The sequence below is a fragment of the Budorcas taxicolor genome, chromosome 16 (genome assembly GCF_023091745.1).
Source record: "Budorcas taxicolor isolate Tak-1 chromosome 16, Takin1.1, whole genome shotgun sequence".
In the NCBI taxonomy this organism is placed as follows: domain Eukaryota; kingdom Metazoa; phylum Chordata; class Mammalia; order Artiodactyla; family Bovidae; genus Budorcas; species Budorcas taxicolor.
The window spans coordinates 29,863,738-29,890,088 of NC_068925.1; the positions used below are offsets into that span (position 1 = coordinate 29,863,738).

The 26,351-nt window shown below is 52.7% G+C and overlaps 2 protein-coding genes across 5 annotated transcripts in view; both read right to left on the bottom strand.

The window, feature by feature from the left end:
- Positions 1–18,291, bottom strand: part of TMEM63A (transmembrane protein 63A) — a 36,331-nt gene extending 18,040 nt beyond the window's left edge. For 3 of the 4 annotated variants that reach the window (XM_052654286.1, XM_052654284.1, XM_052654288.1), the window contains exons 1-10: positions 18,198–18,291; positions 14,755–14,923; positions 12,780–12,979; positions 10,309–10,388; positions 8,100–8,163; positions 7,093–7,130; positions 2,636–2,778; positions 1,611–1,662; positions 1,098–1,206; positions 51–121 (exon numbers count right to left, since the gene is read on the bottom strand). In XM_052654286.1, the coding sequence (XP_052510246.1) occupies positions 51–121; positions 1,098–1,206; positions 1,611–1,662; positions 2,636–2,778; positions 7,093–7,130; positions 8,100–8,163; positions 10,309–10,388; positions 12,780–12,968 (746 nt within the window). In that variant the 5' untranslated portion in view covers positions 12,969–12,979; positions 14,755–14,923; positions 18,198–18,291. Of the gene's footprint in view, positions 1–50; positions 122–1,097; positions 1,207–1,610; positions 1,663–2,635; positions 2,802–7,092; positions 7,131–8,099; positions 8,164–10,308; positions 10,389–12,779; positions 12,980–14,754; positions 14,924–18,197 lie in introns of those variants that run through there. The other variant, XM_052654287.1, reaches the window with a different exon arrangement.
- Positions 18,292–20,995: 2,704 nt separating this feature from the next.
- Positions 20,996–23,823, bottom strand: LOC128061835 (left-right determination factor 2-like). Its single transcript, XM_052654218.1, has 4 exons — positions 23,574–23,823; positions 22,100–22,346; positions 21,659–21,901; positions 20,996–21,359 (listed from the first exon to the last, which is right to left on the bottom strand). Exons 1-4 carry the CDS (start codon positions 23,821–23,823, stop codon positions 20,996–20,998), a joined length of 1,104 nt encoding a protein of 367 aa, XP_052510178.1.
- Positions 23,824–26,351: the final 2,528 nt, after the last annotated feature.

Here is a 26,351-nt window from a genome sequence, read left to right on the forward strand (position 1 = left end):
AGAGGGTGGCTGCACTCCCCTTCCCTCTCAGCGGAAATGGCCCTGCTCACCGGAAGTGGCTCTCCACCGTCTCCTTCTTGGCATCTTTGGGGAGTCCTGTGACAAACAGGGTCCTCCTCACCTGCCAGAGAAACACACCAGCGAGAAAAGTCACCAGGGCAAGCCAGTCTGCAGAAGGACACCCTGTTCAAGCTGTTCACCCTGTTTTCCTCCCCAAGGAAAACAATGGGGGCTCAGGGGCTTAGAGGCTCATCTTCCAAGCCTGACAGAGCCTTGAAGTCTGTTATTTACATAGCATCTTTTCTAGGCAGTCAAAAATACACTTCCAGGGGATTCCAGGGCAGTACAGAGGTTAGGGCTCTGTGTTTCCACTGCAGGGACATGAGTTCAATCCCTGGTTGAGGAACTAAGATCCCGCATGTCACACAGTGGCACAGCCAAGAAAAAAATACATTTCCAAAGCAATTTCTATGAGCCTCCTTTGCAAGACAAGAGACTGAGAAAGAACCCAGAGAGGGGAGGTGACTCAAAAGAGGTCACACACCAGATCAGAGTAAGACCCAAGAGCCAACTCATTGGAAAAGACCCTGGTGCTTGGAAAGATTGAGGGTAGAAGAAGGGGGCCAACAGAAGATGAGATGGTTGGATGGCAACATCAACTCAGTGGACATGGGTTTAAGCAAACTCTGGGAGATGGTGAAGGACAAGGAAGCCTGTTATGCTGTAGTCTGCAGTTCATGGGGTCACAAAGAGTCAGACATGACTGAGTGACTCAGTTACAACAGAAACTTCCCCTACCCTCATCAAGCTGTCAGCTGCAAAGAGAGAAGGAGCTGCTCTCAAGTCAAACTTCTTGGAAGTTACTTAGAATCAGTAACTACAAGCCCAAACCCCAACGGCGGGTAATAGCCAAATCCTAAAACAATCTATCAAAAAAAAAAGAAATTCTAAATGCCAATTTTGAGCACACACATGCAAGCCTGAGGCCCCCTTGCGCTCACTGCCATTGTGGTGCTGGGGAATAAGCGTTGTGTCAGTCCTTTCTGGCTCCCACCTGAGACCTCCCCCAGCACATGCCCAGACCATCCCCTACTCACCAGGCTTTCCTCCTTGTACTTGATGGACTGGGTGTGGTGTCGCATGAAGACCACAGTGAGGATGAGGTAAAGGATAGCGAAGATGGTGTGTAGCCAAAGGAGGTTGTTGCTGTGGGGAGAGGGGAACAGCACCTGCCATCAGGGCTGGGCCCCCAGGCAGGGGCTGAGGGGCAGGGGCTTGGCTTGTTACCTTCATGGCCCTGAGCTGAAGGCCAAAGGCTTCATCAAAACAGATTCCTCCGGCAGAGGTGGCATGGCCAGTGCCCCTTTACAGAGGGCGCTGTGCTGGCAAATGCACGCCAGCCCCAAATGACACCCCCGGGTCTCCTAAGACCCACTGCAAAACAACAGCAGCCTGGGGCGTGTCCACGCCCATAGCCCAGTGACAGGTGCTAGCGGCAAAGAAGCTTTGGGATGCTAACCCTCTGGCTTTGGCCTATTCTGGGCTCCAGAGTCCACCCTCTCCTCGGTCTCACCCATCAGCACCCTCATGCCCGGCCAGCTTGTACTCACTCAGTCTGCAGGTTTGCGATTGTTGTCCTCCCAAAGCTGTAAGGGTCTTTGTCTGCAGAGAAGCACAGATACTCAGGGTCACACTAGAGACATGCGGCGGGTAGGGGGAGCAACCTTGGTTTGTGGAGCTCTGAGGAGGGGAAGGATACGATATCCAGACCAGTCCGAGGATGGTGACACTTATCCAGTCTTCAGAGCTACACCACCCAAGGTCTTTGCTTTACTCCAATTTGCTCCTGACACCTTCTTCTCAACCTACCTAAAGTCAAAATTGGACTTCATCTTGCTTTGAGATTTTTGTGGCATCCCTTTGGAAATATAGATACATCCTAAACTGTTCCCAAAACCAAAGCTGGGAATCACTGGGTATAAGTGGGTTTATGGGACTTCCCTGGTGGTTCAGTGGTTAGGAATCCACCTTCCAATGCATGGGGTGCAGATCTGATGCCTTGTCAGGGAATTATTAATAAGATCCCACATGCCTCACAACCAAAAAAAAACAAAAACAAAAACAACAAAAAAAGAAACATAAAACAGAAGAAATACTGTAACAAATTCAATAAAGATTTTTTAAAAAATGGCCCACATCAAAAACTCTTTAAAAAAAAAAGAAGTGGATTAATGATGGTGTTTTGGATGTTGGATTCCTGCGGGTGCTTGGAAATAGAATTCCATGCTCTTATTTTCACTCTGAGCATCACAACCATCTTCCAGATCCACTAACTGTGGCCACCTGATTTGGGTGGCGGCAGGAAGCTATAAAACACACTCTGAAAGCTCTGATCTTACAGATTTTGAGGTCTTCCTCCTACTTAGATATTAGAGTCCCCAACTCTTGGTCCAGGTTTGGGGTGGATTCTCCACCAGATCTTTAATCAAATGGGCCAGTTCAGAAAGTCACCCTGAGACCTTCTCACATCTGAGTTCAGCAGGAATCCCGGGGCTCTGACCCAGCACCCAGAGCCCTTTCCCCAGGGCTGATGCTCTGCCCGGGGCCCAACGCTGGCAAGACGAGGAGTCCTTACCCAGCAAGTCCCCTGAGAGGTTGACGGGGAGGATGACGCACAGTGACAAGCAGCTGACCACCACCAGCAGGAAGATGATGTGCCTCTGGAAGGACAGGTAGTGGATGGCGTCCTCCCCACACCACTCCAGGATCTGGTCATCGCTGGCCAGGACACACACAGAATCCTAATGAGTAGTGGTACCGGGCCAGGCCCTTGGGCCCTCTCGCGGATTATCCCATACAATCCTCACGACCATCTAGGAGGTAGGTCCCAATTTGACTACCATATTACATGTGGGGAAACAGGAACAGAAAAATCACATTAACTTCTGCAATCTGGGACTTCCCTGGTGGTCCAGTGGCTAAGACTCCATGCTCCCGATGCAGGGGGCCCGGGCTTGATCCCTGGTCAGAGAACTAAATCCTACATGTCACAGCTAAGGCCTAGCACAGTCAAGTAAACAATAAACATTAAAAAAAATAATAAACCTTTTACAATCACCCAGCCTGTAACAGCAGAGCGACGACGTGAACTCCAGAGCCTGCCTCTCAGCCTCCACCCCATTCTCCTGGATGAAAGAACCTGCACCACTCCACTCACTGTCTCTAGAAACATCTGTGCCTGCATTTGTATGGGAGTGAGGCGTGTAAGTACAATTGTCCCTCGGCCCTTTCCTGCATCCATGAATAAGCGGAGCCACTGACCAGAGGGCTGCTGGGAATCTTCTGAGCAAAGCTGTGTGTGTCAGGCTCACAGCCCCCACCCTTTCTCCCGTCTCCCTCGGACAAACTGGGCAAGAGAGGTGAGGTCACTGCTTCAGACATTGCAAGGCCCTGTCCACCCGACCAACCCTGCTTCCTCCCTGTGTCCCTGCTGTGGCCCCAGAGGTGGGGGGCGGAGGCAACCTGCTCTACCCCTTCCCACCCTCAGTGCTATATCTGGAGGCTCTGGGTCATCTGGGCACTCAGAAAATTAAAATTCTGGTTTCTGACAGCCAGACTTTCCTGCTACAGAGGGAGAAGGCATGGGGGTTATCTCTTGTTCCTGACATGAAGGTACCCTGAGGGTCTTGGTCTCAGAAGTCCAGGAAAGCACCCCACTGGGAAGAAGGAACTCAGGGAGGGACTACCCTGGTGGTCCAGAGGTTAAGAATCTGCCTTCCGATGCAGGCGACTGTGAGTGCGATCCCTGGCAGGGGAACGAAGACCCCACAGGCTGTGGAACAACTAAGCCCACAGGCTACAACCAGAGAAGCCTATACGCTGAGACAAGAGAAGCCTGGGCACCACCATGAAGATCCAGTGCAGCCAAAAGGAAAGGAGGAAAGAGCCCAAGTAAGAAAGGGCTTCAGCAAATTGCCACCATCTGCTGGATCATAGAAAAAGCACGAGAGTTCCAGAAAAACATCTACTTCTGCTTTATCGACTACACCAAAGACTCTGACTGGGTGGATCACAACAAACTGTGAAAAATTCTTCAAGAGCTGGGAATACCAGACCACCTCACCTGCCTCCTAAGAAACCTCTATGCAGGTCAAGAAGCCATAGTTAGAACCGGACATGGAACAACAGGGAAAGGAGTGTGTCAAGGCTGTATATTGTCACCCTGCTTGTTTAACTTATAGGCAAAGTATACCATGCAAAATGCCAGGCTGGATGAAGCACAAGCTAGAATCAAGATTGCTGGGAGAAATATCAATAACCTCAGATATGTAGATGACACCACCCTTATGCAGAAAGCAAAGAGGAACTAATTAAAGAGCCTCTTGATGAAAGTGAAAGAGGACAGTGAAAAAGCTGGCTTAAAATGAAGACCATGGCATCTGGTCCCAACACTTCATAGCAAATAGACAGGGAAGCAATGGAAACAGTGACAGATTTTATTTTCTTGGGCTACAAAATCACTGCAGATGGTGATGGCAGCCATGAAATTAAAAGACACTCCTTGGAAGAAAAGATATAAATAACTTAGACAGCATATTAAAAAGCAGAGACATTACTTTGCCAACAAAGGTCCATCTAGTCAAAGCTATGGTTTTTCCAGTAGTCATGCATGAGAGTTCGACTATGAAGAAAGCTGAATGCTGAAGAATTGATCCTTTTGAACTGTGGTGTTGGAGAAGACTCTTGAGAGTCCCTTGGACTGCAAAGAGATCAAACCAGTCAATCTTAAAGGAAATCAGTCCTGAATATTCATTGGAAGGACTGATGCTAAAACTGAAGCTCCAGTACTTTGACCACCTGATGCGAAGAACTGACTCGTTAGAAAAGACCCTGATGCTGGGAAAGATTAAAGGCAGGAGGAGAAGGGGATGACAGAGGATGAGATGGCTGGATGGCATCATCGACTCAATGGACATGAATTTGAGCAAGCTCTGGGAGATGGTGATGGACAGGGAGGCCTGATGTGCTGCAGTCCATGGGGTCGCAAAGAGTCAGACAAGGCTGAGCAACTGAACTGAACAGGATAAAAAGGCAGGACTGAAAGTTGTGGTGAATGGTGTGGCGAGTGGGCTCTGCAGCCGCACAGACAGACCACAGTTGAATCCAGCTAAGCCCCCTCCAGAGAGGGTCATGGGAACCACGGGAGGCTAGGACCTAAAGTGGAGAGGCCGCTACCTGCTGGCTATCTGGCCACTCAGCAGGCACACAAGGGGCAGTGAGGATCAAGGCCTGATGCCTGCCTGGCGCTGGGTGGGGATGCTTGCTAAGATCCCTCCTTTTTACTGCCTAGCTGGAGGAAAAACACTGCAACTGATTACACTGTGTTCACTTCTAAATAAACTACCAAAATGCATATACTTTGCCATAACATGTGCTTACCCAGCAAATACTTGGCCACATGATTGGAAGAACAGACTCACTGGAAAAGACCTGATGTTGGGAAAGACTGAGGGCAGGAGGAGATGGGGATGACAGAGGACGAGACGGGTGGATGGTATCACTGACTCAATGGACATGAGTTTGAGCAACCTCCAAAAGATAGTAAAGGACAGGGAAGCCTGGTGTGCTGCAGTCTATGGAGTCAGAGTCAGACACAACCTAGCGACTAAGCAACCAAGAGCATTAATATGACAAAGCAGGACACACAGCTGTATAGGTTACAGCCCCACTCAGTGAGAGGCGAGGTCTACGCTGGAAGAGGACATGCAAAGATGGAAACCATAGAGGTGGAATCCAGGGCAAACTGTAAGCAGTCTTTTCTAGTCACCATGAAGATAATGAGTCAAAATTTCTGTTCTGCCCCACCCGATCCAGGCAGAGAGTTGGGGCCACAGTCTGGGGTGGGGATCACCTGAGCCACAACCAGCAGTGATATGGACAGTGGCGGGGCAGAAAGCGCGCCAGAGGTAGGTACCTTTCAGAGGTAGGGCTAGGGGTGGCTTAAATGTCTTCTCACTGATTCTTTTCTGTCTGTGATAGACTTACTACACAGAGTGTGACAACTTCCAATGCAAAGAAGAAACACTGACATGATTTCATAATGGGCAGGGATGGGAGAGGCTAGCAAATCCACCCTTCCTGACCTCAGTCCTCTCCTCCCCACCAGAAACCTCTCCCCCTGCTTCCTCTGGCTTCAGAACAGACTTCTGCTTTATTCTGCACAGACTGCCTCCTGCCAGTTCCCCTGGGAACAAGCCTTAGCAACCTCGGCTCTTTATAACATGGTCTCACACATATGAATGCACCTGAATTAGGCAGGGCTGCTGTTGCGCTCAGTCTTTTTGTGTGTGTGAGGGCAGGGAGAGTACAAATGCTTTACAATGTTGTGTTTCTCAGCTTAGTTGAGAAAAATGAAGGCCAAAGAGAAGGGTGCCAGAGAGAAGGATTTACCCAATGTCCTGGAAGTACCACATTTCATCAGTTCTAAGATAACCTTTTCATTTTTCAACACCTCTGAAATGGGGTGGGATCATAGCTGATCACAGCATTAATAGAAAGCATTTTCTCATTCTTGGTGCTGTGTAAAACAGTGTGCACCTTACAACAGTGATCTCTCAGATGGGACAGAACACACCACAGGCAGCAGAGCTGAGCCTCGTATCATGACTCTGCCAATCACATGCTACGCAGCTAACTGGGCCCCAAGCACCTCTTTCTCTCCAAGGGGTCCAAGTTTTGAAAAACAGCTAACTTTTAACCAAATGAGCTGAATATATTAAACAATCATTTCTCCATTGTTCACCAAATCAAAGACATGTGATGCTGCCTAGAAGAGCTTCCATGCAAATATATCAGTGATAAATAGTAAGCAGACAGAATTACTGCCTAAAGCAAAAAATTAGCTTTAATTAGCTTGCATAGAGGCTGCCTGGGCCACTTTAATTCTCTGCCCCTACATACTGCTTTGGGCCTGAAAAGTATCTAAGAGACTCCAGCTCTGGATCAGCACCTTGGCTCTCTCCTCCTGATTGGCCAAACACCCAAACAAACCCACCCAAACAAGACATCCCCAGCCACCCACGCTGTACTCACTGCAGGCGGAAGATTGCGGTCAGCCAGGAGCAACATCCCTGGGAATGGAGAACACGGGTTAGCTTCCAATAATCTCTGTTTTCCGGAGGCAGATATAATCATCAGCTTTGACACTAAGCAACAATCTAACTTCCTGTTTTATATAAAAACAAACAAACAAACAACAAACTGCTTCTGTCCCCAATTCAGCAAGCAACACTCTTGTTCAAATACGACAGAGTCTGCGTGCTCCCAGTCCTTTGTAACGTGCATCCTGGGCCTGAACATCTTGGGAAAACCTCTCAAGTTTTGACATTTTGTGGAATTATACAGGGTCCTGGGTCAAACGGTGAAATTCAAATCCAGAGCTGATGAAAGTTCAGCGCCACTCTGGAGAAGTTGATGAGGGCTTCTGTTCATCTCAAAATGACTGAATGAGATGCAAGACAAAGCCAACGAAACAAGCCTGCTTAACTGGCCAGTTCCCTGGAGGGGGGTTTAGAGAGGGACAGGGTGTCGTGGGTTTTATTGTCCAGCACATTTCTTAAACTTAGCTCGCCTTAAAGTTGGACTGTCACCCAGCTGGGAAAGACAAATATTGGCTTGTCATTCATTCGCCAGTTACTTAGGACCTACTGGGTGTCAGGAGATGGGGAACAGAGCTGGATAAGACTTGGTTCCTGCCTGCAGCTGACTCATAAACCAGCAGGCAAGTTAACAATTAACTGTCACACAAAGTCATAAATATGGTAACACAGACAAGTGCTGTAGCCTTGCGCCCGAGAATCAGCCAAGTCTCCTGATCCTGGGTCACTCAGCCGCCATCTGTGCCATAGTAATCCTTAAGTTCAGGTGCCTCTTCAAAGCAGAGAAGCGCTGTCACCAGCACTTGCCACTCAAGGTCAAGGGTTAGCAAAGTTAGCAGCTCACCAGGAGTACAACTGCCCTCTCCCTGCCAGTTCATTCCTGCCCATCCATGCAAAGCCCCGCCTCCCAGCCACAACCACACCAGCCCCTTAAATACCAACCAGCTCGCTTTCAAAGTCCTGCTGCCCTGAAGAGGAAGACGACAGTCTCCGGAATCTGGACTCACTAGAAACACAAAGGGGAAAAAATGACAGATCATTATTTTAAAAAATTTAAAACTTGTGTCTAGTATCTTGCTCCCTCTTGGAGCTCAGGACCAAAGCAACTAGCCTTCATAAAACTATAGGCAAAGACACTGACCACTGCAAGGAATGGTGAGACATGAAACTCTGCTATGTGGGATGAAGAACAGGGGGCCAGGGTGTCAATGGACCATCCTGTGTTTCACCTCCTTGAACCTCAGCCCTGTGACTGATATATATAAAGTGACTTCAAAGCGTTGCCTGTCTACAATATATTTCCCAACATAGCAAATAAAACTTGGAATAAATACTATCTTATTAAATCTAAGACAGCTCTGGTTATAAATGGCACAATTATTTTTTGAATCACTAAGAAGGAAAGGATGCTGTCAGTTAAATTATGACCACCATTGATAACAGGTTGCACCTAATTTCATAGATGAGGAAATGTCCAAAACATGTATTTTGGACTTGACAAATTGGGGCATTTTACATTGTTGATTTGGGCACATCCTTTCTTCTGAGTAACCCATAAATGCTTCCCATGCACTGCCAATTTGAGGTGTTTGCAACATGCTAAGTTTTGTTTCTCTCTGTTTTCCTGCACCCGGCTTCACTATCCCACTTCTAATGGCACAAGGCCTGGTGAAACTGAACTGCCAAAGCCTTTCCAAAGAACTGCCTTATGTGACCTTCACGGTAACCCTCCAGGCAAGAAAGGGCCAGAGGAAACGATCCAATGAGCTCAAGTTCAGGGTCCCAACCAAGATGACACAGCCACGGAAGTGGGAGTGTCTCCTGATTTCCAAGTGCTCTATTCTGCTGTAGTACTCAGTAGTACTGATGGCTCAGGTGGTCAAGAATCTGCCTGCAATGCAGGAGACCCAGGTTCGATCCCTGGGTTGGGAAGATCCCCTGGAGAAGGGAATGGCAACCCCCTCCAGTTCTTGCCTGGAGAATCCCATGGACAGAGAAGCCTGGTGAGCTATATAGGATGCCTGCTTTCTTCCTTGCCTTGAGCATTTCCAAGTGCATCCATGGGATTGCAAAGAACCAGACACAACTGAGCAACTAAGCACACACGCATGTATACACTCAGTCCTCCTAAGGGTGAATGCGCCAAAAATGTACCAGGTGTTTCAAAAGTTCCCCTAAATGGCCCAAGGCTCACATACAGCTGAAGCAAGAGGCCCCGGAGCCTAACCCCGGGCTTCTGCAAAACCGGAGTGGAGACTGTGGGGAAAGAAGGTGCATCGATAGACAACCCCCATCGACCCTCCTGCACAGACCACATTTCAACACAGGAGCCACCTGTGGAGCAAGAGTGGGGGCCTGCCTGGGGAAGCCCTGGGGAGGCTGAGGACGGGGAGCCTGGGCCTGTCCTTGTTTCCCCACTCACTTCCTATTTCGGCATCTGACACAAAATCCTGGGGTGAGGGGGATCAGCTGGAGCTGGAAATTCCAGCTGTGCAGACCTAGAACTCTTTCTCCCTGTTGAGGTGACATGCGCAGAGAGCCAGCAGAGCCCAAGGTGGAGGTGGAAGGCCCTGAGTTCTGGCCATGGCAGTCTGTGCTCTGACCCAGGCCCTCTGAAGCTGGTGGATTCAGGCCACGGGCGGACCCTGCCCCGGGGACGGGAGCAGCTCGCCTGCAGCCCTGCTGCCCTTCCCAACCCAGCTCTCTTCGTCCCCAGCCCCGAATTAATTAATCTCAAAGAAGATGCACTTGGAAATGCTCAAGGCAAGGAAGAAAGCAGGCATCCTTCTTCGATGATGAAAGCCTGAATTATCTGAAGCAACTAGATTCCTTCTGTAGTCTGAAGCGGAAGGTTCATGGCCACGGCCAGCTCCAAGCCCCAAGGGAGAGCTGAGCATGTGGGCCCTGGTTTTCTCACCACCACAAAGAAGGTACTGAGGCCAACCTCACGGGTCTGCGGTAAAGAGCAGAGACAACAGCTTCTGGTACAGGCCTGGCAGACATACTAATGAGCACCATCTAACATGGGCATCACATGTGGACTATGCCTGGTGGGCTTCACAAGCCCCTCCCAGCCTCTCGTGCTCTCTCTCCCCATCCTCCCACCTACACACACACACACACACACACTTGAAATAATGAGTCTTTTTACCTGTTTCCTTCTGACACCAGGGCAATGCGGCCATAATCCCAGAATTTTCTTCTTATGATGGAAAATACCACTATTAAAAACTAAAAGTAGAAAAGAAACCAAGTAAAATCTTACTGGATGGCTTCTAATTAGAAGAGACCGCTGTCTTCAGGGCAAAGGCCACCTGCCTAGACTCAAGAGGGCTAGAGGATCAGAGAAGGTGCTGAGCTGCCCGAGGCCACACAGCTCCAGAGCTCAACATTGTACCCACCTCCTTCACCAGCCCCCATCCCCGTCAGTGCTGACACTGAGCTTGCCCTGGTGGCCTCCCGGCCAAGCTCCCAGGGCCTATCCTTGCTCTCAAGGCAGCACTGGCAGCCACAACCTTCCTCAGCCCTGGTCTGCCTGCAAGGGCCCCTGAGTAGGAAGGCCCTATCAGCACCCCTGGGACCAGCTCCCGCCCTCACATCAGGTTGCATTTTTAATCACAGAACCATGATAGCAGGCTGAGCTAGAAGTGGTCAGATCTCTACCTTGAGTTCGGTTCTCCAGGAGGCAAGCCCTGGGGACACCTGGCACAGAGCATGTGGAGGCAATGCCCACCAAAGGCCCAGTGCTAGCTGGCTTGGCTTCCACAAGACAGGGCCATCCACAGCCCTGCATGCCCAATGGCAATGGAAGGGGTTGGACTCAAGTCTAACCCCGTTTACGCTCTAAAAACCCATGGATTCTAGACTCTCTCCTCCCTTCCTTTGCAGGTCCTCTGCCCTACTCCTGCCTCTCTCCCCACCCTGGATAGGCTCCCCCACTTCAAAATCCAGGGAGGCAGAAAGACACATTTTAATCAGCATATCCCCGAGTGCCCTGGTCAGGGACTGTGGTTTTTAAATGTGGGTTTTGGACTCCAGAGTGGCTAAGTTCCAGCTGAATTTTCTCAAGGTGAAGGTGGAAGTTGGTGATATAGTTTCAAGGGCAGGTGAGTCTTGTCATCAGAAAAATATGAAAGCCGCTCAATGAGTGCCAGCCCTCTGCCGTGGCTGCTGCCTTGGCTCAAGTGGGGTAGATGTTTCCCATGCCTTGATGTCTTTCAGGCTCCTCTGGCTCCAATCCCCAAATCTTCCTGCAATAAAAATGTACCCCACCAGCACACTCCAACAGAGAGTGACTCTCTCTTCTCATCAAAGCCTGTTCAAGACAGACCCACCCCAGCCTGTGTTTCCTGACTTCTCTCCTTGGCCCAGACTCTCCCCTCCCTGAAGACACTGGATAACAGCTCCAGAACGACCCTCCTCCATTAACCCCACCAACCCTGAAATCCATCACCACTCTCCCGCCTACTCCCCCCACCCAACCACGCCTGGTAGAGAGGACTGTTCTCAACCTATGAATGGGCTTTGGCCCCAAGAGGTAGGATACTTGACACTTAAAGAGCCGTTTATGGTAAAAGCAACATGAGTAGCACACAGGTTTCCATATCTGCCAATAGAAGATCAACAATGTAGCAAAACTCCAATGCAACAACTTAGACCTTAATCCTAGCGAGGAAAATGGAAGGAGGAGTAAAAACTCGCTTCCTCTCTTCCTGTGAACATTTTTCCTGCAAGTAAACTTGGGTTGGATAGCTGCCTCCTTTAGGGCACAGGGCCCTCAAGTGACTTAGCATGCACTTTAGGCTACCCTAACCCCCCTCTCCCAGGTTCCCACCCAAGCCTAGCCTCTGGTCCAAAGCAGTCCAAGGGGTCCATTCCCTCCACCCCTTCTCACCTTGGTTACCCAGATGGTCTCCATTACATGCGAGGAGGAGACAAGAGACCAACCATCCCATGGACACTTTTGAAAAGAAGGTGCCCTAGCACCCCAGTAAGTCACACCTAGCAAGTCTGAGCCAGCCTAGGGGGGAAGATGGCATATTTCAAATTGGGTGGTGGTGGGGGTGGTCTTTGGGAACAAGGAGGTCTGAATTAACAAAAGTCCACTGTGAGGAGTGCTGCTAATAGGGTGTACTCGCCTTCCCCCAATTCTCTCCTTTTCTCCACATCTGATTCTCTAAAGGCCCAAGGACCCCAGCGGAGAACAAGGGTGACATCTATAAACTGGGAATTGCAGCTTCTCTAATTCTCATCCACACTCTCCAGTCACATCTCTCATCCCAGCAGACTGACCCTTCCTAAGGGCCTTAGACACATGACGGGCTGACAACTTGGTAACAATGATAATAAACAAAAGAGCAGTAATGTACATTCTTTACATGCTTCGCCTTATTTAACCTTCTCCAAGAATCTCCGAGATAAGAATTATTACCTCTCTTTCACAGAGCAGAAACCTGAGACCCCAGTAAGCTATGTAATATGCCCAAGGGGACAGCCAGGAAGCAGAACTGGGACTTAAACCCAGGGATGTCTGGCTCCTCATCTGAGTTTCCCAGAAAACCCTGTGGTGGGGGAGGGGGTTAGTGCTAAACAAATAACTGATGTGATCCCCAGGGGTCTCACCAGGAAGCAGCTGACATCTATGAACAGGACAGTGGGGATGCCCCCGAAGGTGACCCCCTGGAGCACGGTGCTGTTTTTGGCCGAGTTGTAGCAGTAGGAATCATTGGGCTGGTCCCCGATGCCCAGCTGCTCGCGGATGGCCACTGTTCTGGACTGCCACAGCTCCAGGAAAGGGGAGTCGGTCATCATGCTGGTCCTCCCTGGAGAAGGAAACCCAAAAGAGAGTCAGGGCACCAACTCTCCCGTGGTTTCTGCAGCCAGCGCTGGCAGAGCCAAGGGCGGGTGTCTCCACCAGGGGCTGCTGGGGCATAGGGATCCGGTAGAGGCAGACACCAGCCCTGAGTGCCCGGCAGAGTCTACAGAGAATAGCTCCATTGTAGATGTAGCCCAAGGGTCAGATGGACGGGGAGGATGGCTCATCTAAGACACAGCTGGCTGCCTCCCCAGGGGCAGGGATGAACAGGAGGAAAGGGAAGGACAGGAGCCTGCCTAAAGGGTGCCAAGTTCCTCCAGCCTCAGGGATGACTGTCAGGAAGTCATTCCTGTGGGGTGAGGGGCGGGAGTGGTCCTGGGAGCCCTGGAGTGCAGGCAGGGGACAGGATGGGGCAGAGGACTCAACAGAGGAGGAAGAGTGTCCAAATGCAACAACTGCTGATCATCTGAGCCATGGACAAGAGCTCAAGAGATGTCAGGCTGGGAACTCAGAGATAGGCCCACACCATACACTTGGAAACTGAGGCTCAGGGCCTTAAGAGTTCCATTAAGATTAAAGAGCTGGTCAGGGCAGAGTCGAGTCTCAGACCCAGCCTCCTGGGTCTCAGATGCCAGTTCTCTTTCTGCTCTGCCACATTCCCTCTGCAGCTGACTACCCACACCTGTTTGGTAAGAGATTAAAAAGCAGAGAAGGAGACTTCCCTGGTGGCCCGGTAGATAAGAATCCACCTTACAATGCAGGGGATGTGAGCTCCATCCCTGGTCAGGAAACTAAGATCCCACATGCCCTGGAGCCTGTGCACCACACCCAGAGAATCCGTGCGCCGTGATAAAGATCCCACATGATGCAACTAAGACCCAATGCAGCCAAATAAATGTTTTTAAAAGAGAGAAAGATTTGAAAAAAAAAAAGCCAGGGAAAGAGCAGCAGAGAGGAGGAGACAGAGAAGGCAAAGGGGGAGGAGGACAGGGCCCTAAGCCTCTTCAGGGACCCCTGAGTCACCCACTGTGCATCACTGGAGCACTCCCCAGGCTCTGCCCTCTCATTCTTACACTCCTGGCCTTTCTGGAAGGTCCAGCATTTCCAAAGCAAATATTGCTCCAGGCTAGTTGTTGACCTTTCCTTTCAGAGATGCCTGGTAACCGCAGGTGAAACTAATGGAAATCTCCAAACTCCTAAGGCCCCAGTGTTAGTGCCCAGGTTCTGGCCTGCTTTCACACTGTCTGCAGCTGAGGAGCCTGGAAAAATGCTCAACATCCCTTCCTCTCAAGGTCCCATCTCCTTAAATCTAGTTAGACTAGATTCCCAGGGGACTTTGGCTAAGTCTGGTCTTCCTACCTGTTAGAGGGGCAAAAATCTGGGAGGCAAGAAACGGTACAAAGAACAGACAGATATTTGTACTGTGCAGTAATACAGTCTGGGTGTGTGTTGGGGAGCCAGTGATTTCCAATTCTGGCCACTGGGACATCTCTTTTGGGACAATCTCATGCACACAGGACAGGAGGTGCAGGAGGCATGGGAGGACTCCCCGAGAGGCCAAGTCATTCTGTCATCCCTATTAGAGACTTGGCAGTGGCTGGAGGGTGTGATGGCAGAGCCACGGAGTTGCTGGCCCTGCGCAGAGTCACAAAAGCTGCCTCTGGGAAACAGATGGTCTTAGTTTCTCTCCTTTAAACCCCACCCAGTGGCACCGCCCCAATGCAACACCCAGCCTGACGCTGGCTGGCGAAGGCCTGCCCCTCCTTCCTGTCCCACGCTTACCAGATGCTGGGGAAGGAAGTGTGGATGTGTCCCCTGGAGAGGGCCTCAGTTGGTGCTGGCAAAGGCAGCGGTGGCCCTGGCCGCCTCCCAAGCTGCCTCAGGTCCGCTGCTCATTTCCTGCTGGGCTTTCCTGATGGAGGTCATGGGGCACCAGCCTTTGCAGTCTTCCCTGAAGGAACACAGGAGACAACCAGAGTCACGTGGGAGCTGTCCTTTTCCCAGGCCGGGTGCTCTGGCGTGAAACCCTTCAGCACACTTCCCCTGCACTCACACTTGCCCGGTGTCTTGGAACTCAAACACTCGTCCACAGCCTACGGTTCTTCCGAACGGGCTCCCTCCTGTCCTGGCTCTCTCCAAGCACCTAGTGCTATGAAGGGGCCACCCTCCTTTGTGCACCCTGGTCCTCTCCTCTCTCCTCCCCAACATCACCTGAAGCTCCAGCCTCTCTTGTCTGAGGGCTCAAGGCCCTGGTGAGCCCCGGGCACTGGGACTCCTCCCACAGAAGCACTGGGAGCTGTGGGCTCCGGGAAGACGGAGTCCAGGACCTCACACAGGCCCCAGGGGTAGCTGGGAAGGCTTCTCCAGGTCCCCCAAAGACTAGAATCAGGAAAAAAAAAAAAAAAGAATGCAACAGAACCAACAAGGAAGCCCTGAACAGTGAAGTGGGGGAAAAAAATATCCCCATAAAATGGTCACAGAGGGAGCATTGTCAAGGGCAAGAGGCGCTGCTGCGGTGGGGGGTGTGGTGGGGGGCGCCTCACCAATTCTGCTTTGTGTGGAGCTTTGAGAGAGCAGAGGCCTAATGGGAGGCAGGGACCTACGCTCCTCCCCATCTTTTCCACCCCAGTCACGCCACTAAGTCAAACAGGCTCCCCCGGGTGGTTTAACAAGGTTTGATAAGAAGGACTCGGTGAGGTCAGCCAGCCAGCCTGGGACGAAACCTCAGGACTCTTCAGAGGTGGCCTGTCCCCTCTGCGCCTTCCAGGTGTGGGCATGGCTTTGGGGGGCCGCAGTGTCTCTCAGACCTTTCTGCTTAGTTGAGGTCTGTCTCCACCTGTTACAAGTCTGCAAGACTGTGGAACCATCACAGTCCCTCCAGGGCCAGCCCCCTGCATCCTCATCCTCCCCAGCGGGCATGCTGAGAGGGCAGCTGGCAACATATTGACCACAGGGTGGCCCCCCCAGGCTCATGAGGAGCAGGAGGGGGAGAAAAGGAGACTCAGCTGGTGGCGACTGGGAGAGAGCTGGCTTAGTGGCTGAAAGACTGATAGTGCTGGGCAGGGGCCAAACCAGCAATTAGGCCCTGTGGCCATGGGTGCCCTGCCTGGTCATGTTCAGTCATCCCTTATTTGTCAGATACACATTATGGATGCCTGGTCTTATCCATCCCTTCTCTAGGGAGCTCTCTGCTCATCATCTCATTCAGGAAAGCCAAGATATACTGCTGAGGCCCTGGGGTCAGGTGAGCAGCAGGTGACTCAGGACTCAACTCAAAGTTCAACCAACGTACACCCCAGAGTCTGGTTGTGGCGAGGGGACAGAGGGCTCAATGTGATGGCCATTCCACAAACTGCCAAAGAAGTCAGCCACCCATGCTAACCCATCCAAGCTGGCAGCTGCTGGCCCCTGTAGCACACCAGAAGATCTCTGTTCCTCCCTGCCACAAACAGGAGCAGAATGTGTGAGCATCATCAGCTCTTGCAAATTCAGGGTATTTTTATCATCACCAAATCTTCTGACTTTGTTACTACGATGGCAGGATGACAAACAGTTCCAGGCCCTCTGCCATAAGAGAAGACTCTGATGTTCTAGACGGCAGGTTGCAAACTTCTCCTTAAAGCCCCACCAAACAGGGTCCAGGAACCTGGACAACCATTCACCTCCCAGACACCAGCAGTGGGGGACTACAGAAATGGCTCAGAGTCCCACTGCAGTGGCCTGAAGCCCTGAGCAGACTCTGAAGTGAGGCTCCCAGCCCCACGTGGCTTCACCACTCCATGCCTTGGCTTCCTTCTCTGTGAAATGGAGACAATGATGTGCTTCCTGCAGGGTGAGAGTGGGAGGCAATGCCCATAAAGCATTGAGCCCTCATGGGCACTCCAAATCTGCTTTTAAGTCACCTCTCCAGACAATGGGAAACATGATAGCAAAACCCCATCTGACATTTTTCCCATTAGAGTACAATGAACACCCAAGGGAGATCTTTGCCCATAAACTAAACAAATAAGAGGTGAAGTGAAGTGAAAGTTGCTTAGTTGAGTCTGACTCTTTGTGACCCCAGGCTCCTCTGTCCATGGGAGTCTCTAGACCAGAATACTAGAGTGGGTAGCCATTCCCTTCTCCAGGGGATCTTCCAACCCAGGGATCGAACCCACGTCTCCCGCATTACACTTGGATTCTTTACCATCTGAGCTACCAGGGAAGCCCAGACAAGAGTTGTGTGAAGGCAGAAAAAAGCCTCTCCTTCTGTATACTCCAGCTCAAGATAGCAGCAGACTCAGGACTCTCCGACAGGGGTCAGAGGAGGGAAGTAGAAAGGCAAGCATGGAGGAGAGGGGAAATACGGGTTGTTTCTCCAATAAGAGATGACCTGGAGTCTTTCCTCATCCCCAGCAACAGTCCACAACTCTGCTTGAGCCAGGGCCCAAGAAGGTCCTCAGGATGCCCCCACACACAGCCCCTTTGTACACACTAGGCCTGGACTGGTGAGCACAATCCACTGGCTTAACCTCAAACCTTCCACACTTTAGGGGCTGGATACCGTCACACAACTTCAGCTCAGAAGGAAGCAAAGGGGGTTAAGGGTGTAATTTTGTATACCCCTGTGGTCTCCTGTTTTTCAGAACACCGACTGAGCTGAAAGAGAGGCCACCCCAGAGTCTCAGGTAGCCAGGCTTATCAGGTACTGGAACCTCTACGGTTTTGGTTTCTTAGCAGAGCTCTCTTCTTCCCCTTATCCTCCAAAACCCCTAGCTTCCCTCCTCAGGACTCCAGAGAGTGGTTTCTACCTTCCCATGGGCAGGGGACTCAGATACTCAGCCCCTACCCAGGCCGGCCTCGCATAGAGAAAAAACAGCCCCTGGGCTGAGATCCCCGGGCTAGGCTGGGAGGTCGATTCCAGCTGACAAATCCCCAGAGAGAGGGTGGGAAGAGAAAGGGATTAGCCTTAAAAGCGAAAAGTTGGAGCCTTGGATTGGGAAGTTGCGTAAAGCCATCAGGCGCGGCGCTGGAAGCGAGGCGCGAGGTCTGCGCAGCCCGGGGACAGACACCCTCCTCCCAGCCACTCGGTCACCCCTGCTCCGGAGTTGGGGCTGCGGAGGCAAAAGGCCCGCACCCCGGAACCAGACACTAGACGTGGCACCCTGGCGTAGACCCCGGGTCCTGCCCGTCTCGGGGAAAGGAAGAAGGCGTCATCCCCCCTCTCAACGCCCCTTCCCCTTTACCTGCGGCGGCGGCGGCGCAGCGACCCGGGCAGACCAGAAGTTGTCTGGCTCCACCTGGTCGGGCGGGGCTGCGTCCTGACCACTTAAAAGTTATAAAGTGAAACTCCCCGCTCTCCTGCACATGCGCAGAGCCGCGTCCACGGCTTGCCCAATTTGCAGCTACGCCCGAGTGGGTGTCAGCTCTGCCGCCGCCTCCCGCCCCCGGCGCCGTGCGCCCCTGGGCGATCCTCCGTCCAGGCCCGGCGCGGGGCCACTGCTCAGTGCGCTCAGCTCCTCCCTGCAGTCTGCAGGCCCCGTTCCGGCCAGCTCGTGTCCTGGGACCGAGGAGAGTGCCGCCAGGGCTGATTCCCCTCCCCGGCCCCCCGACGCGTCCCCCTTTCCCCGACAGACACCTTGGGGCGCCCCAGGCCTAGTACAGGGTGGTCACATCCGTGGGAGGCGGGGGCAGCGCATGGGCGAAAGTTCTTGATTTTTCTGTAGTGCACTGAATTTCCTAGACCAGCTTTTAGGCCTCCCTGTATCGGGGCGGAGTGGAGTGGGGGGGTAGGGAAATCGAGTGGGCTCAGCCCGCACCTCGGCTCCACGTAGTCCGTCGTCACCTGGTTCCCAGTGCGGAAGACTACGGCTCCGCTACCTTTCTGAATAGCCTGACAGTGAAAGCCCTGGGGCCGGCGGCGGGGGAGGGGGCTGCGGGGGGTTCCTGCGTTTGGCCCCAAATAGAAGTCGCAGTGTTTTCGGCGGTGCCCCGGAGCCAAAGCCGGAACTGCCAATACCGGGCCGCCAGGGTCACCGTTCTAGCCCAGCTCGCTGAGCTCTGGGTCCCAGAGAGTTCCCTATGAGCGGCAGCCCCCGCAGTTGGACTGTAAGCTCCCCGAGGGCGCTGGGGTGTGCTCTGGGCAACACACAGGTTGGCGTTCAATGAGGACAGCGCCCCCAGTGAAACCGAAGAGCACAGCCCGCCGGCTGCAGCAGTCCGCCCTCCTCCGCAGGCCTCCGTTTCCGCAGGGGGTTGGACCAAAGCTTTCTCTCAGGTCCCTTCCAGCACTAAAAATCTGTGAATGCTGAACAGCTCCGCACTCAGTACCTGCACAGCTTTGCAGGGCTCTGGCCTCTCTTCCATTTCTGGGCTTTCATCTTTTGTTGTCGTGGTAAATGTATTCACCTTATCTCCCTCCCCAGCCAGCCTGGGGATCTCTGGAGGGAGCCTGCCGGGGGTGTCTTCTGCTCTAGCAGTGCTTTTCTGACCCATTTGCTGGCTTGCTCCTTCTCCCCAACCCCCAGTCACTAGTTATTTCCAGAGTTTGCCCTTGACCTCTGTGCTCAACACAGCCCTTGGCCTACCCGTAAGCGCCTGGCCATCTCTCCTCCTGTGGTTCCCTCCAGCGGCCAAGGAACCCACAACTGACTTCCAGCAGGTGCCTGCGTGTGGCCACTGGGCTTCCCCTGGCGCCTCAGACGGACTCTGTCCACTCTCTTCCCCGCATATCCTCCACCTTGCGTCTTTATTCTTCCCCTTTCTCAATGAATGCAGCCACCCCTGATCTGTGCTGTGGGGTCCAGGGAAGTGTAAGGTTCTAACCCCAGTGATTACATTGGTGGAGACACTGATGAAAAGAAAAGTTAGGATCCTTGATTTCAGAGAGGGAAGGTATTTCTAAATTGACTTTCAGTAGGTTGTTTCAAAATCAAGAGAAGGTTAGACAGATCAACATGTGAGGTGAGATAACCATAGCCCCACTATGTGTCAGGCAGCATGTGGAGTGCTTATAAAAACACTACTTCCTTAAATTTCCAGTAGCAGTACAGAGAAGTCAAGGATTGTTCCTATCTGATAGAGAAGAAAATGGAAATTTAGAGGATGTAAAATTTACAGTTAATTTGAGCTGTAAAGATAAGCAAGGAATCCAAGACAACCATGTCTCAGGCCTGAACCCTGTATCAAACTCAGTTTAAAGCCAGTATAATCTTGGCATTCTAAAATCTTACATCAGCATTTTATCATTTGCTCCCTTTATCTGCCCTCAAATCTAAAGGAGTGATTCATTCTTGTAGATGATGATTTTGATCACAGATTTTAAAAATTTTGTATCAATTAGAACTGAAATAAAGCTCACTCCCTGTGCCCAGAGAAGTAAAAATAGCAACAGCAATGACAAAAAAAAAGTTCTGCCTCAATCTTAAGAGGACAGGCACATTAGAATCAATGCATTCCAATCCTAGCATCCTGTATCACTTAACTGAGACCTTGAACAAGCCTTTTAAAGTCTTTTCCTTAGTTTTCTAATCTGGTTGACCTAATTCCTATAGAACTTTCTGTTCTCTCACAATTTGCAGGGTTCTGGGTAAAACAGAATAAAATGTATTTTGTTTGTTTCTTGCAGAATACCCTTATTATTTGAGTTAGGTATGCACAACCTCTATTTACTATAGATTTTTAAGCCCAGAGCAGCAACTGTATCTCCCAGCCATACCACAGAGCTCAGCCCAGGTCCAATAAGAGGACAAGGAAACAATGACAAATTGGGGTTTCTCTTCTTAGGTTACAAAATCTACACAGGTAAGTGCTTAGGATACAGTGCAGTGAAAAAATGTCGATGAGAGAAGATTGGGCAGGGGCTCCCAGTGTCCAGGGAGTCTTGTTCCTGAGAAACAAAAATCAGAAGGCGAGCTAACTGGTCAGAACTCAGTATGAAGCGCAGAGCATATGCCATCATCAGTTCAGTCATCCCAATCTCTTCTGGGGCCTGGAACAGTTTCAACACACACAAGCCAAGTCCTTCAATGACTATACCCCACACCTACGGCTCCAACTTCCTTGGCACAAGCACCCCGTCCCAGGCACAGCTGCATGTCTGCACCCTCATGTTGGGCAGGCTGACCACTTGGGGCTGGAGTCGGCCTCCCTCCTGGATGCTGACAATCATGGGCAGCGAGGTCATCTCCGAGGCAATGCACTGTCGAGGCCCCAGAAAAGGCCACTTGAAGGTCAGGGACTCTGGGGGCTGCTGGCAGGTGCCCACACACTCATAGGTCAGGAAGCCTGGGGGCTCCAGGACCCAGTTCTCAGCCCACTTCATCCCCTGCAGGTCAATGTACATCTCCTGGCGGCAGCAGCGGGTGCCCTCGGTCACCGGTACCTTAGGATCACAGTTTCCCTGAGCTCTGTGGGGAGCAAAGAGAGGCAGAGTCAGAGGTCAGCTGAGAGGGCAGGGGTCATGGGGCCCAGGGTGAGACCTAGTGGCACACCTGGAAAGATTTATGATCTATCTCTCATCATGTTCAAAATGTTGGATATTTGTCATAAGGATGGATAACCAGAAATAACCCCCAAAATAATAATTAGAGCTGACATTACTCCCAAGAGTGGAAGGAGATATTTTATATATTCATTCATTTCCACAGCACCCTGTAAAGTTGCCCGTTTCAAAATAGGTTCACCCTCAGTGACCCACAGCACCTACCCGTAGTCCCTGAGGTCCAGGGTGTGCAGCTCCAGCTGGGGCTCCCCCTGCCGGCCGCTCGACGGCCCCTGGGGGGCGAAGCGGACCAGCCTGTGGGCGCTGGAGGCCAGCGGGCCCAGGTGCTCCCGCTGCACCAACACCTGCAGGAGCAGCGGCTGCCGGGGGCTGCGCAGCTGCTGCCAGAAGTTCACCGCCTCGGTCACGTCCAGGGCCTTCCAGCCGCTCTCGTGGATGGACACCAGCCTGCGACACCGCACGGAGGGAGACACAGGCCCGCGCTCAGGAGTGGGGACTGGGACTGCCCGGGGTGGCCCCGGGGGCGGCACCTCTCCCACCCGCTCCCGCGTGTCCCCGCTGGGACCGAGCCGCCCCTCCTCCCGCCCCGGGCCCAGCCCTCCTTCCCCCCCCACCAGCCCCGCACCGCAGCCGCGACCTCCGCACCTGGAGTCGATGAGGGCGGTGCGGTTGGAGCCGTCGTCGCGGACGTGCAGCCACTGGACGGTGACCCGGGCGCGGTCGCTGCGCGGGAAGAGGCGCTCGTGTCTGCGGAGCGCGGCCCTGGGGACCGGCTCCTGGAAGAGGCGCAGCACGGCCTGCACCAGCTCGCTGCGGGGCGGCAGCCGCTGCTCCATGTCGAACACCAGCAAATGCGAGGACGCCTCGGATGCCAGGAACCTGCCGACCACCTCTGGGGACAGGAGCGGAGTCATCGGGGCCCCTCTGAGCACAAGGCGAGCTCTGAGGATGCAGGGCTCAGGGCGAACGAACAGGGTTTCCCCAGGAATCCCCAGGGAGAGTTTGGAGGCTGGGAAACTGATGGGCCAGCCAGAAACAGAGCACCTCCACTCCCCAAGCAGGCTCTCCAAAACCATCATCTGGGGTTGGGGCTTGTGTACTGGTGGTGACCCCCCTCACCACTAGTGAGGGGAGGGCCAGCTTTGGGATACTGAGCAAGGGCTGGGACCCTGAGTGAAGACTGCAGACCTGCAGGCTTCTTTAGGCAAAGGGGCAGGAGTGGGAATGGAGGGTAGAAGGCTGAGGACCAGCCAGTGAAAACCTACAGTCACCAGCTGAAACCCGCTTTTCCTAAGAGGCAGAGAAAGAGCTCTGAATTTACTTTCATTTCCCTGCCTGGTGAGGGGACTCTTGCCAGTGAAAAGGAACAGGGGCAATTTTTGTGGAATTACCAAGCCCTGAGGGAAATGGTGAGGTCAGGCACAACACGCTCTTCAGAGGCCCCAGCAATCCGTCCCCAGAACCCCAGGTTGGCAGTGTGATCACCTGATCAGCCAGCCCCATTACTGCCAGCAGTCACCCTGCTGAGGTGTCCAGCACCGGCCTCCTCGTCTCCCCAGGTGCCTGGCCTGGTCTATCTGTGGGTGTCGAGGAGGTGAGCCCCAGCCCTGGGGAAGTGAGAGGCTGCCATAGGACTCAGACCTGGTACCTTCCATCTCATGAGAATACCCACAACTCTGGGAAGTAGTCAAAGCTAATTTCATTTCATTTCAAGAAACACAAGAGTTGTTGGGAGACTTGTCCAAAAACAAATACCAGAGCTGAAAACTGAATGCAGAGGTCCATTCTCTCTAAGGCAACACTCTGCAGAGGCCAGCCTCTTTGTCCCCTAGCACAAAGGCACCTTGACCATCTGTCTTCTCTTCTCTAACTTTTTTCTTTCTACTTTGCTTCCTGCCCCATGATTCCCTGTTCTTGCCGTGGCTTTGTCAGCCAGTCCAGCCGGCCCAGCTCTTCCTGGCCCTGAGAGGCGGGGTCCTCAGTGCAGACAGAGACCAGAAGCCCAGGCCCACTGTCCTCACAGGCCATGGTCCCACCTCACCACCCTGTGGACCCTGCACCCCAGAGAGCTACCACCACCACCACGAGGACCAGGCTGCAGCAGGAGGGCGGGCCTCACCTCGGAAGTTCTGGCTGAACCTCTTCCCCCTGGAGCGCGCCCCGTGGCCACGCTGCAGCAGGGCCACGTATTGGGCCCTCACGTGGGCGGGGATGACCAGCCCCTCCACGGCGGCCTTGTCTACGATGGGGACCTCGCTGAGGTGCAGCTGCTGCAGCAGGCTGTCCAGGATCCGCTCCTCAGTCAGGGCCGCCCCAGGGCTGGCCAGGGGCAGCGCCCAGAGGGCCCAGCAGAGCCACAGGGGCCGCATGGCACTGCTGGGGAGAAGGAGGTGCAGAGTAGACGTGTCCCCGGATGAGGCTCCAGGAGGGTCCCAGCAGCGGGGTGTGCTGAGAGCCAGGCTGGGTCAGCTTTATAGCAGCCCTGGGCTGGGCCAGGATGGTGGGAGGGGGGAGAGGCCGGGAGGAAGGGAGGTCACACCCCTCAGACCTCCTGGGAGCTCAGCATCCAGACAGGTCCCTGAGCCCGAGGAGGGGGCTGTCTAGACTGTGAACAGATGGTATTATTGTGGTCAGGTGCCTCTACCTTGGCCGGGGTTGCCGGACCAGTTAAATTAAAAAGCTTGTTCCCTGAAGAAGAGGCAAGGATCTCTATGGGCTTTCTTCCCTGTCCCTCAGTCACAGAGCAAACTCCAGTCCCTGGTGTGGACTTAAGAGTCCTGATTCTTGCTACAGCTACTCTGTGTGCACACCAACACCTTGGCTCTCTGGCTAAGGACCGATTCTGCCTACAAGGATGAACATCTAAGCCTGGTGCTCAAAGGACTACTGGGGGCTGTTGAGCTCCTGGGCTGTCCACAGTTGGAAAACCCAATGTTTTTCCCAGTGCTTAGGGGGGAAGGGGTGACCTTCCTAGACAAGAGAGCCTGAGGTAATTTATTACCAATGGGATTTTGTCCAATAAGGAACCTCATCCTCTCCTTCTCCCTGGCTGTTCACAGATTCAGAGATTGGAGTTGAAAAACCATCCTGCCTGTTCCCTCCTCCAATTTTTGAGCTAAGAAAACCAAGGCTCAGAGAGGCAACAATACCCCTGGCTCACAACAGTTAATGATGGATGCCTGCATGAAGTCAAGTCTGATTCCTAGCCCACAGCTCTTTCCACAACCTCCAGCTGTTTCCAGCCAGAGTCCTTGTTCAATCCTCTGAAGCAGCCAAGTGGACTCAACCCAGGTGACCAGGGGCTCGGTGTGGGTAGGGGGCATGTCCTTCAATTTCCTGAAGCTTCACCAAATGAATGTGGATTTGCATGGTAGAAGAGTTTTAGTGGGGAAGTAAAACAATTGGGCAATCAGCCAGGAGGTAGGGCTGCCAGATAAAATACAGAACACAATTTGGGACACACTTTAGCACATCATTTGTTGTTTATCTGAAATTCAAATTTCACCTTTCACCAGGAGTCCCATATTTTTAATTGCTAAATCTGGTAACCCTAGCCAGAGGCCAAAGAGAAAAAGAAAAAGCCAGTGTGGATTGGGAGACTTCTGACAATGGGCTGATTAGCCATCAGGCAGGGAGGGCAGCCCCCACCCTTTGTCATGCAGAAGAAGGAGCCCGGCTTCCCCCGCTTCCACTCTCACCTGTGTCTGGCCCAATACCCTGCCAGGTCAGGTTGGCTGGAGATGCTTTAGTGGCCCCTGAGGTAGATCTTCTGTCTGGAAGGAGGAAAGGGGCCAAGGGAATAGAAGGTTTGGGCTTTCCTGGTGGCTCAGATGGTGGTAAAGAATCTGCTTGCAATGTGAGAGACCCAGGCTTGATCTCTGGGTCAGGAAGAGTCCCTGGAGAAGGGCATACTCCAGTATTCTTGCGTGGAGAATTCCATGCACAGAGGAACCTGGCGGGCTACAGTGCATGGAGCCGCAAGAGTTGGTCACAACTGAGCAGCTAACACTTTTACTTTCACCCCGTTGAAGGACAAATTTGGACCTTGCCCAGAGCTGAGGGTAGGATGGAGGGCAATGGGCCGGCTGTCTTGAGGTGGGGGCCACAGACTCGGCCCCCAGAGAGTCCTGGAAAGATGGATGACAGGGACTGAGGCAGGAGGGCAGGTAAGAAGCAGGGCCAGGTACCCACGACCACCCTCCTATCTCTTACAGGCTGGTTTTGTCCAGACTGCCCACTGAAGGCTGTGAGAAAATGTGAGGTCAGAGGTCATCCTGCAGACTCTGCGGATGGGGACAAACTGGACCAGAGCCTAGGCTTGGAACCAAAGGGAGCTGTGAGGTCAGTGAAGATTGGAGTCTGACCGTGAGTTCACTTCTGGATTAGAGCCCAGCATCTGAGGGGAAAGGGACTCCTATCCCCTTCCTGATGAGGGAGGCACTGGTGCTCCAGAAACACCCCGAGCCCCAGCCCCAGATGCCCTGGGCTGCCCCAATCCTGCACCCGTCAGCCTACCAACCCAAGACCTGGGGGCCCATGTGGCTCCTTGGGGTCTCCAGACATGACCCTGGGTGGTCAACGGGTCCTCCTTGTCCTCCAAAGAAACTTGGCCTCGGTGTCAGCTGGGCCAGCACTTCCCAGGGGTTCCCTGGGCTAAGGAGGGGTGCAGACAGGGAAGGACTAAGAACCCACGTTTCGGTTCATCCACACCTTCCAGCGGAGGGTGGGTCCTTGCTGTGCCACTCATCAACTGTGTGGCCTTAGATGGGTTTTCTACCCACTTCAATATACGTCTCCCTCTACAACATGGGGGTAATGTGCTTTTCTTAATCCTGCTGCACCGCGCAGCTTGTGGGATCTTAGTTCCCTGACCAGGGATTGAGCCCAGACCCTCGGC

Bases quoted from the DNA above. Each gene is read 5' to 3' on its own strand.
- LOC128061835 (XM_052654218.1), bottom strand. From the start codon at position 23,823: ATGCGGCCCCTGTGGCTCTGCTGGGCCCTCTGGGCGCTGCCCCTGGCC. The intron at 22,347-23,573 runs GTGAGGCCCGCC...TCCTGTCCCCAG, and splicing joins GTTCAGCCAGAACTTCCGAG to AGGTGGTCGGCAGGTTCCTG. The intron at 21,360-21,658 runs GTAGGTGCTGTG...TGCTCCCCACAG, and splicing joins CTGGACCTCAGGGACTACGG to AGCTCAGGGAAACTGTGATC.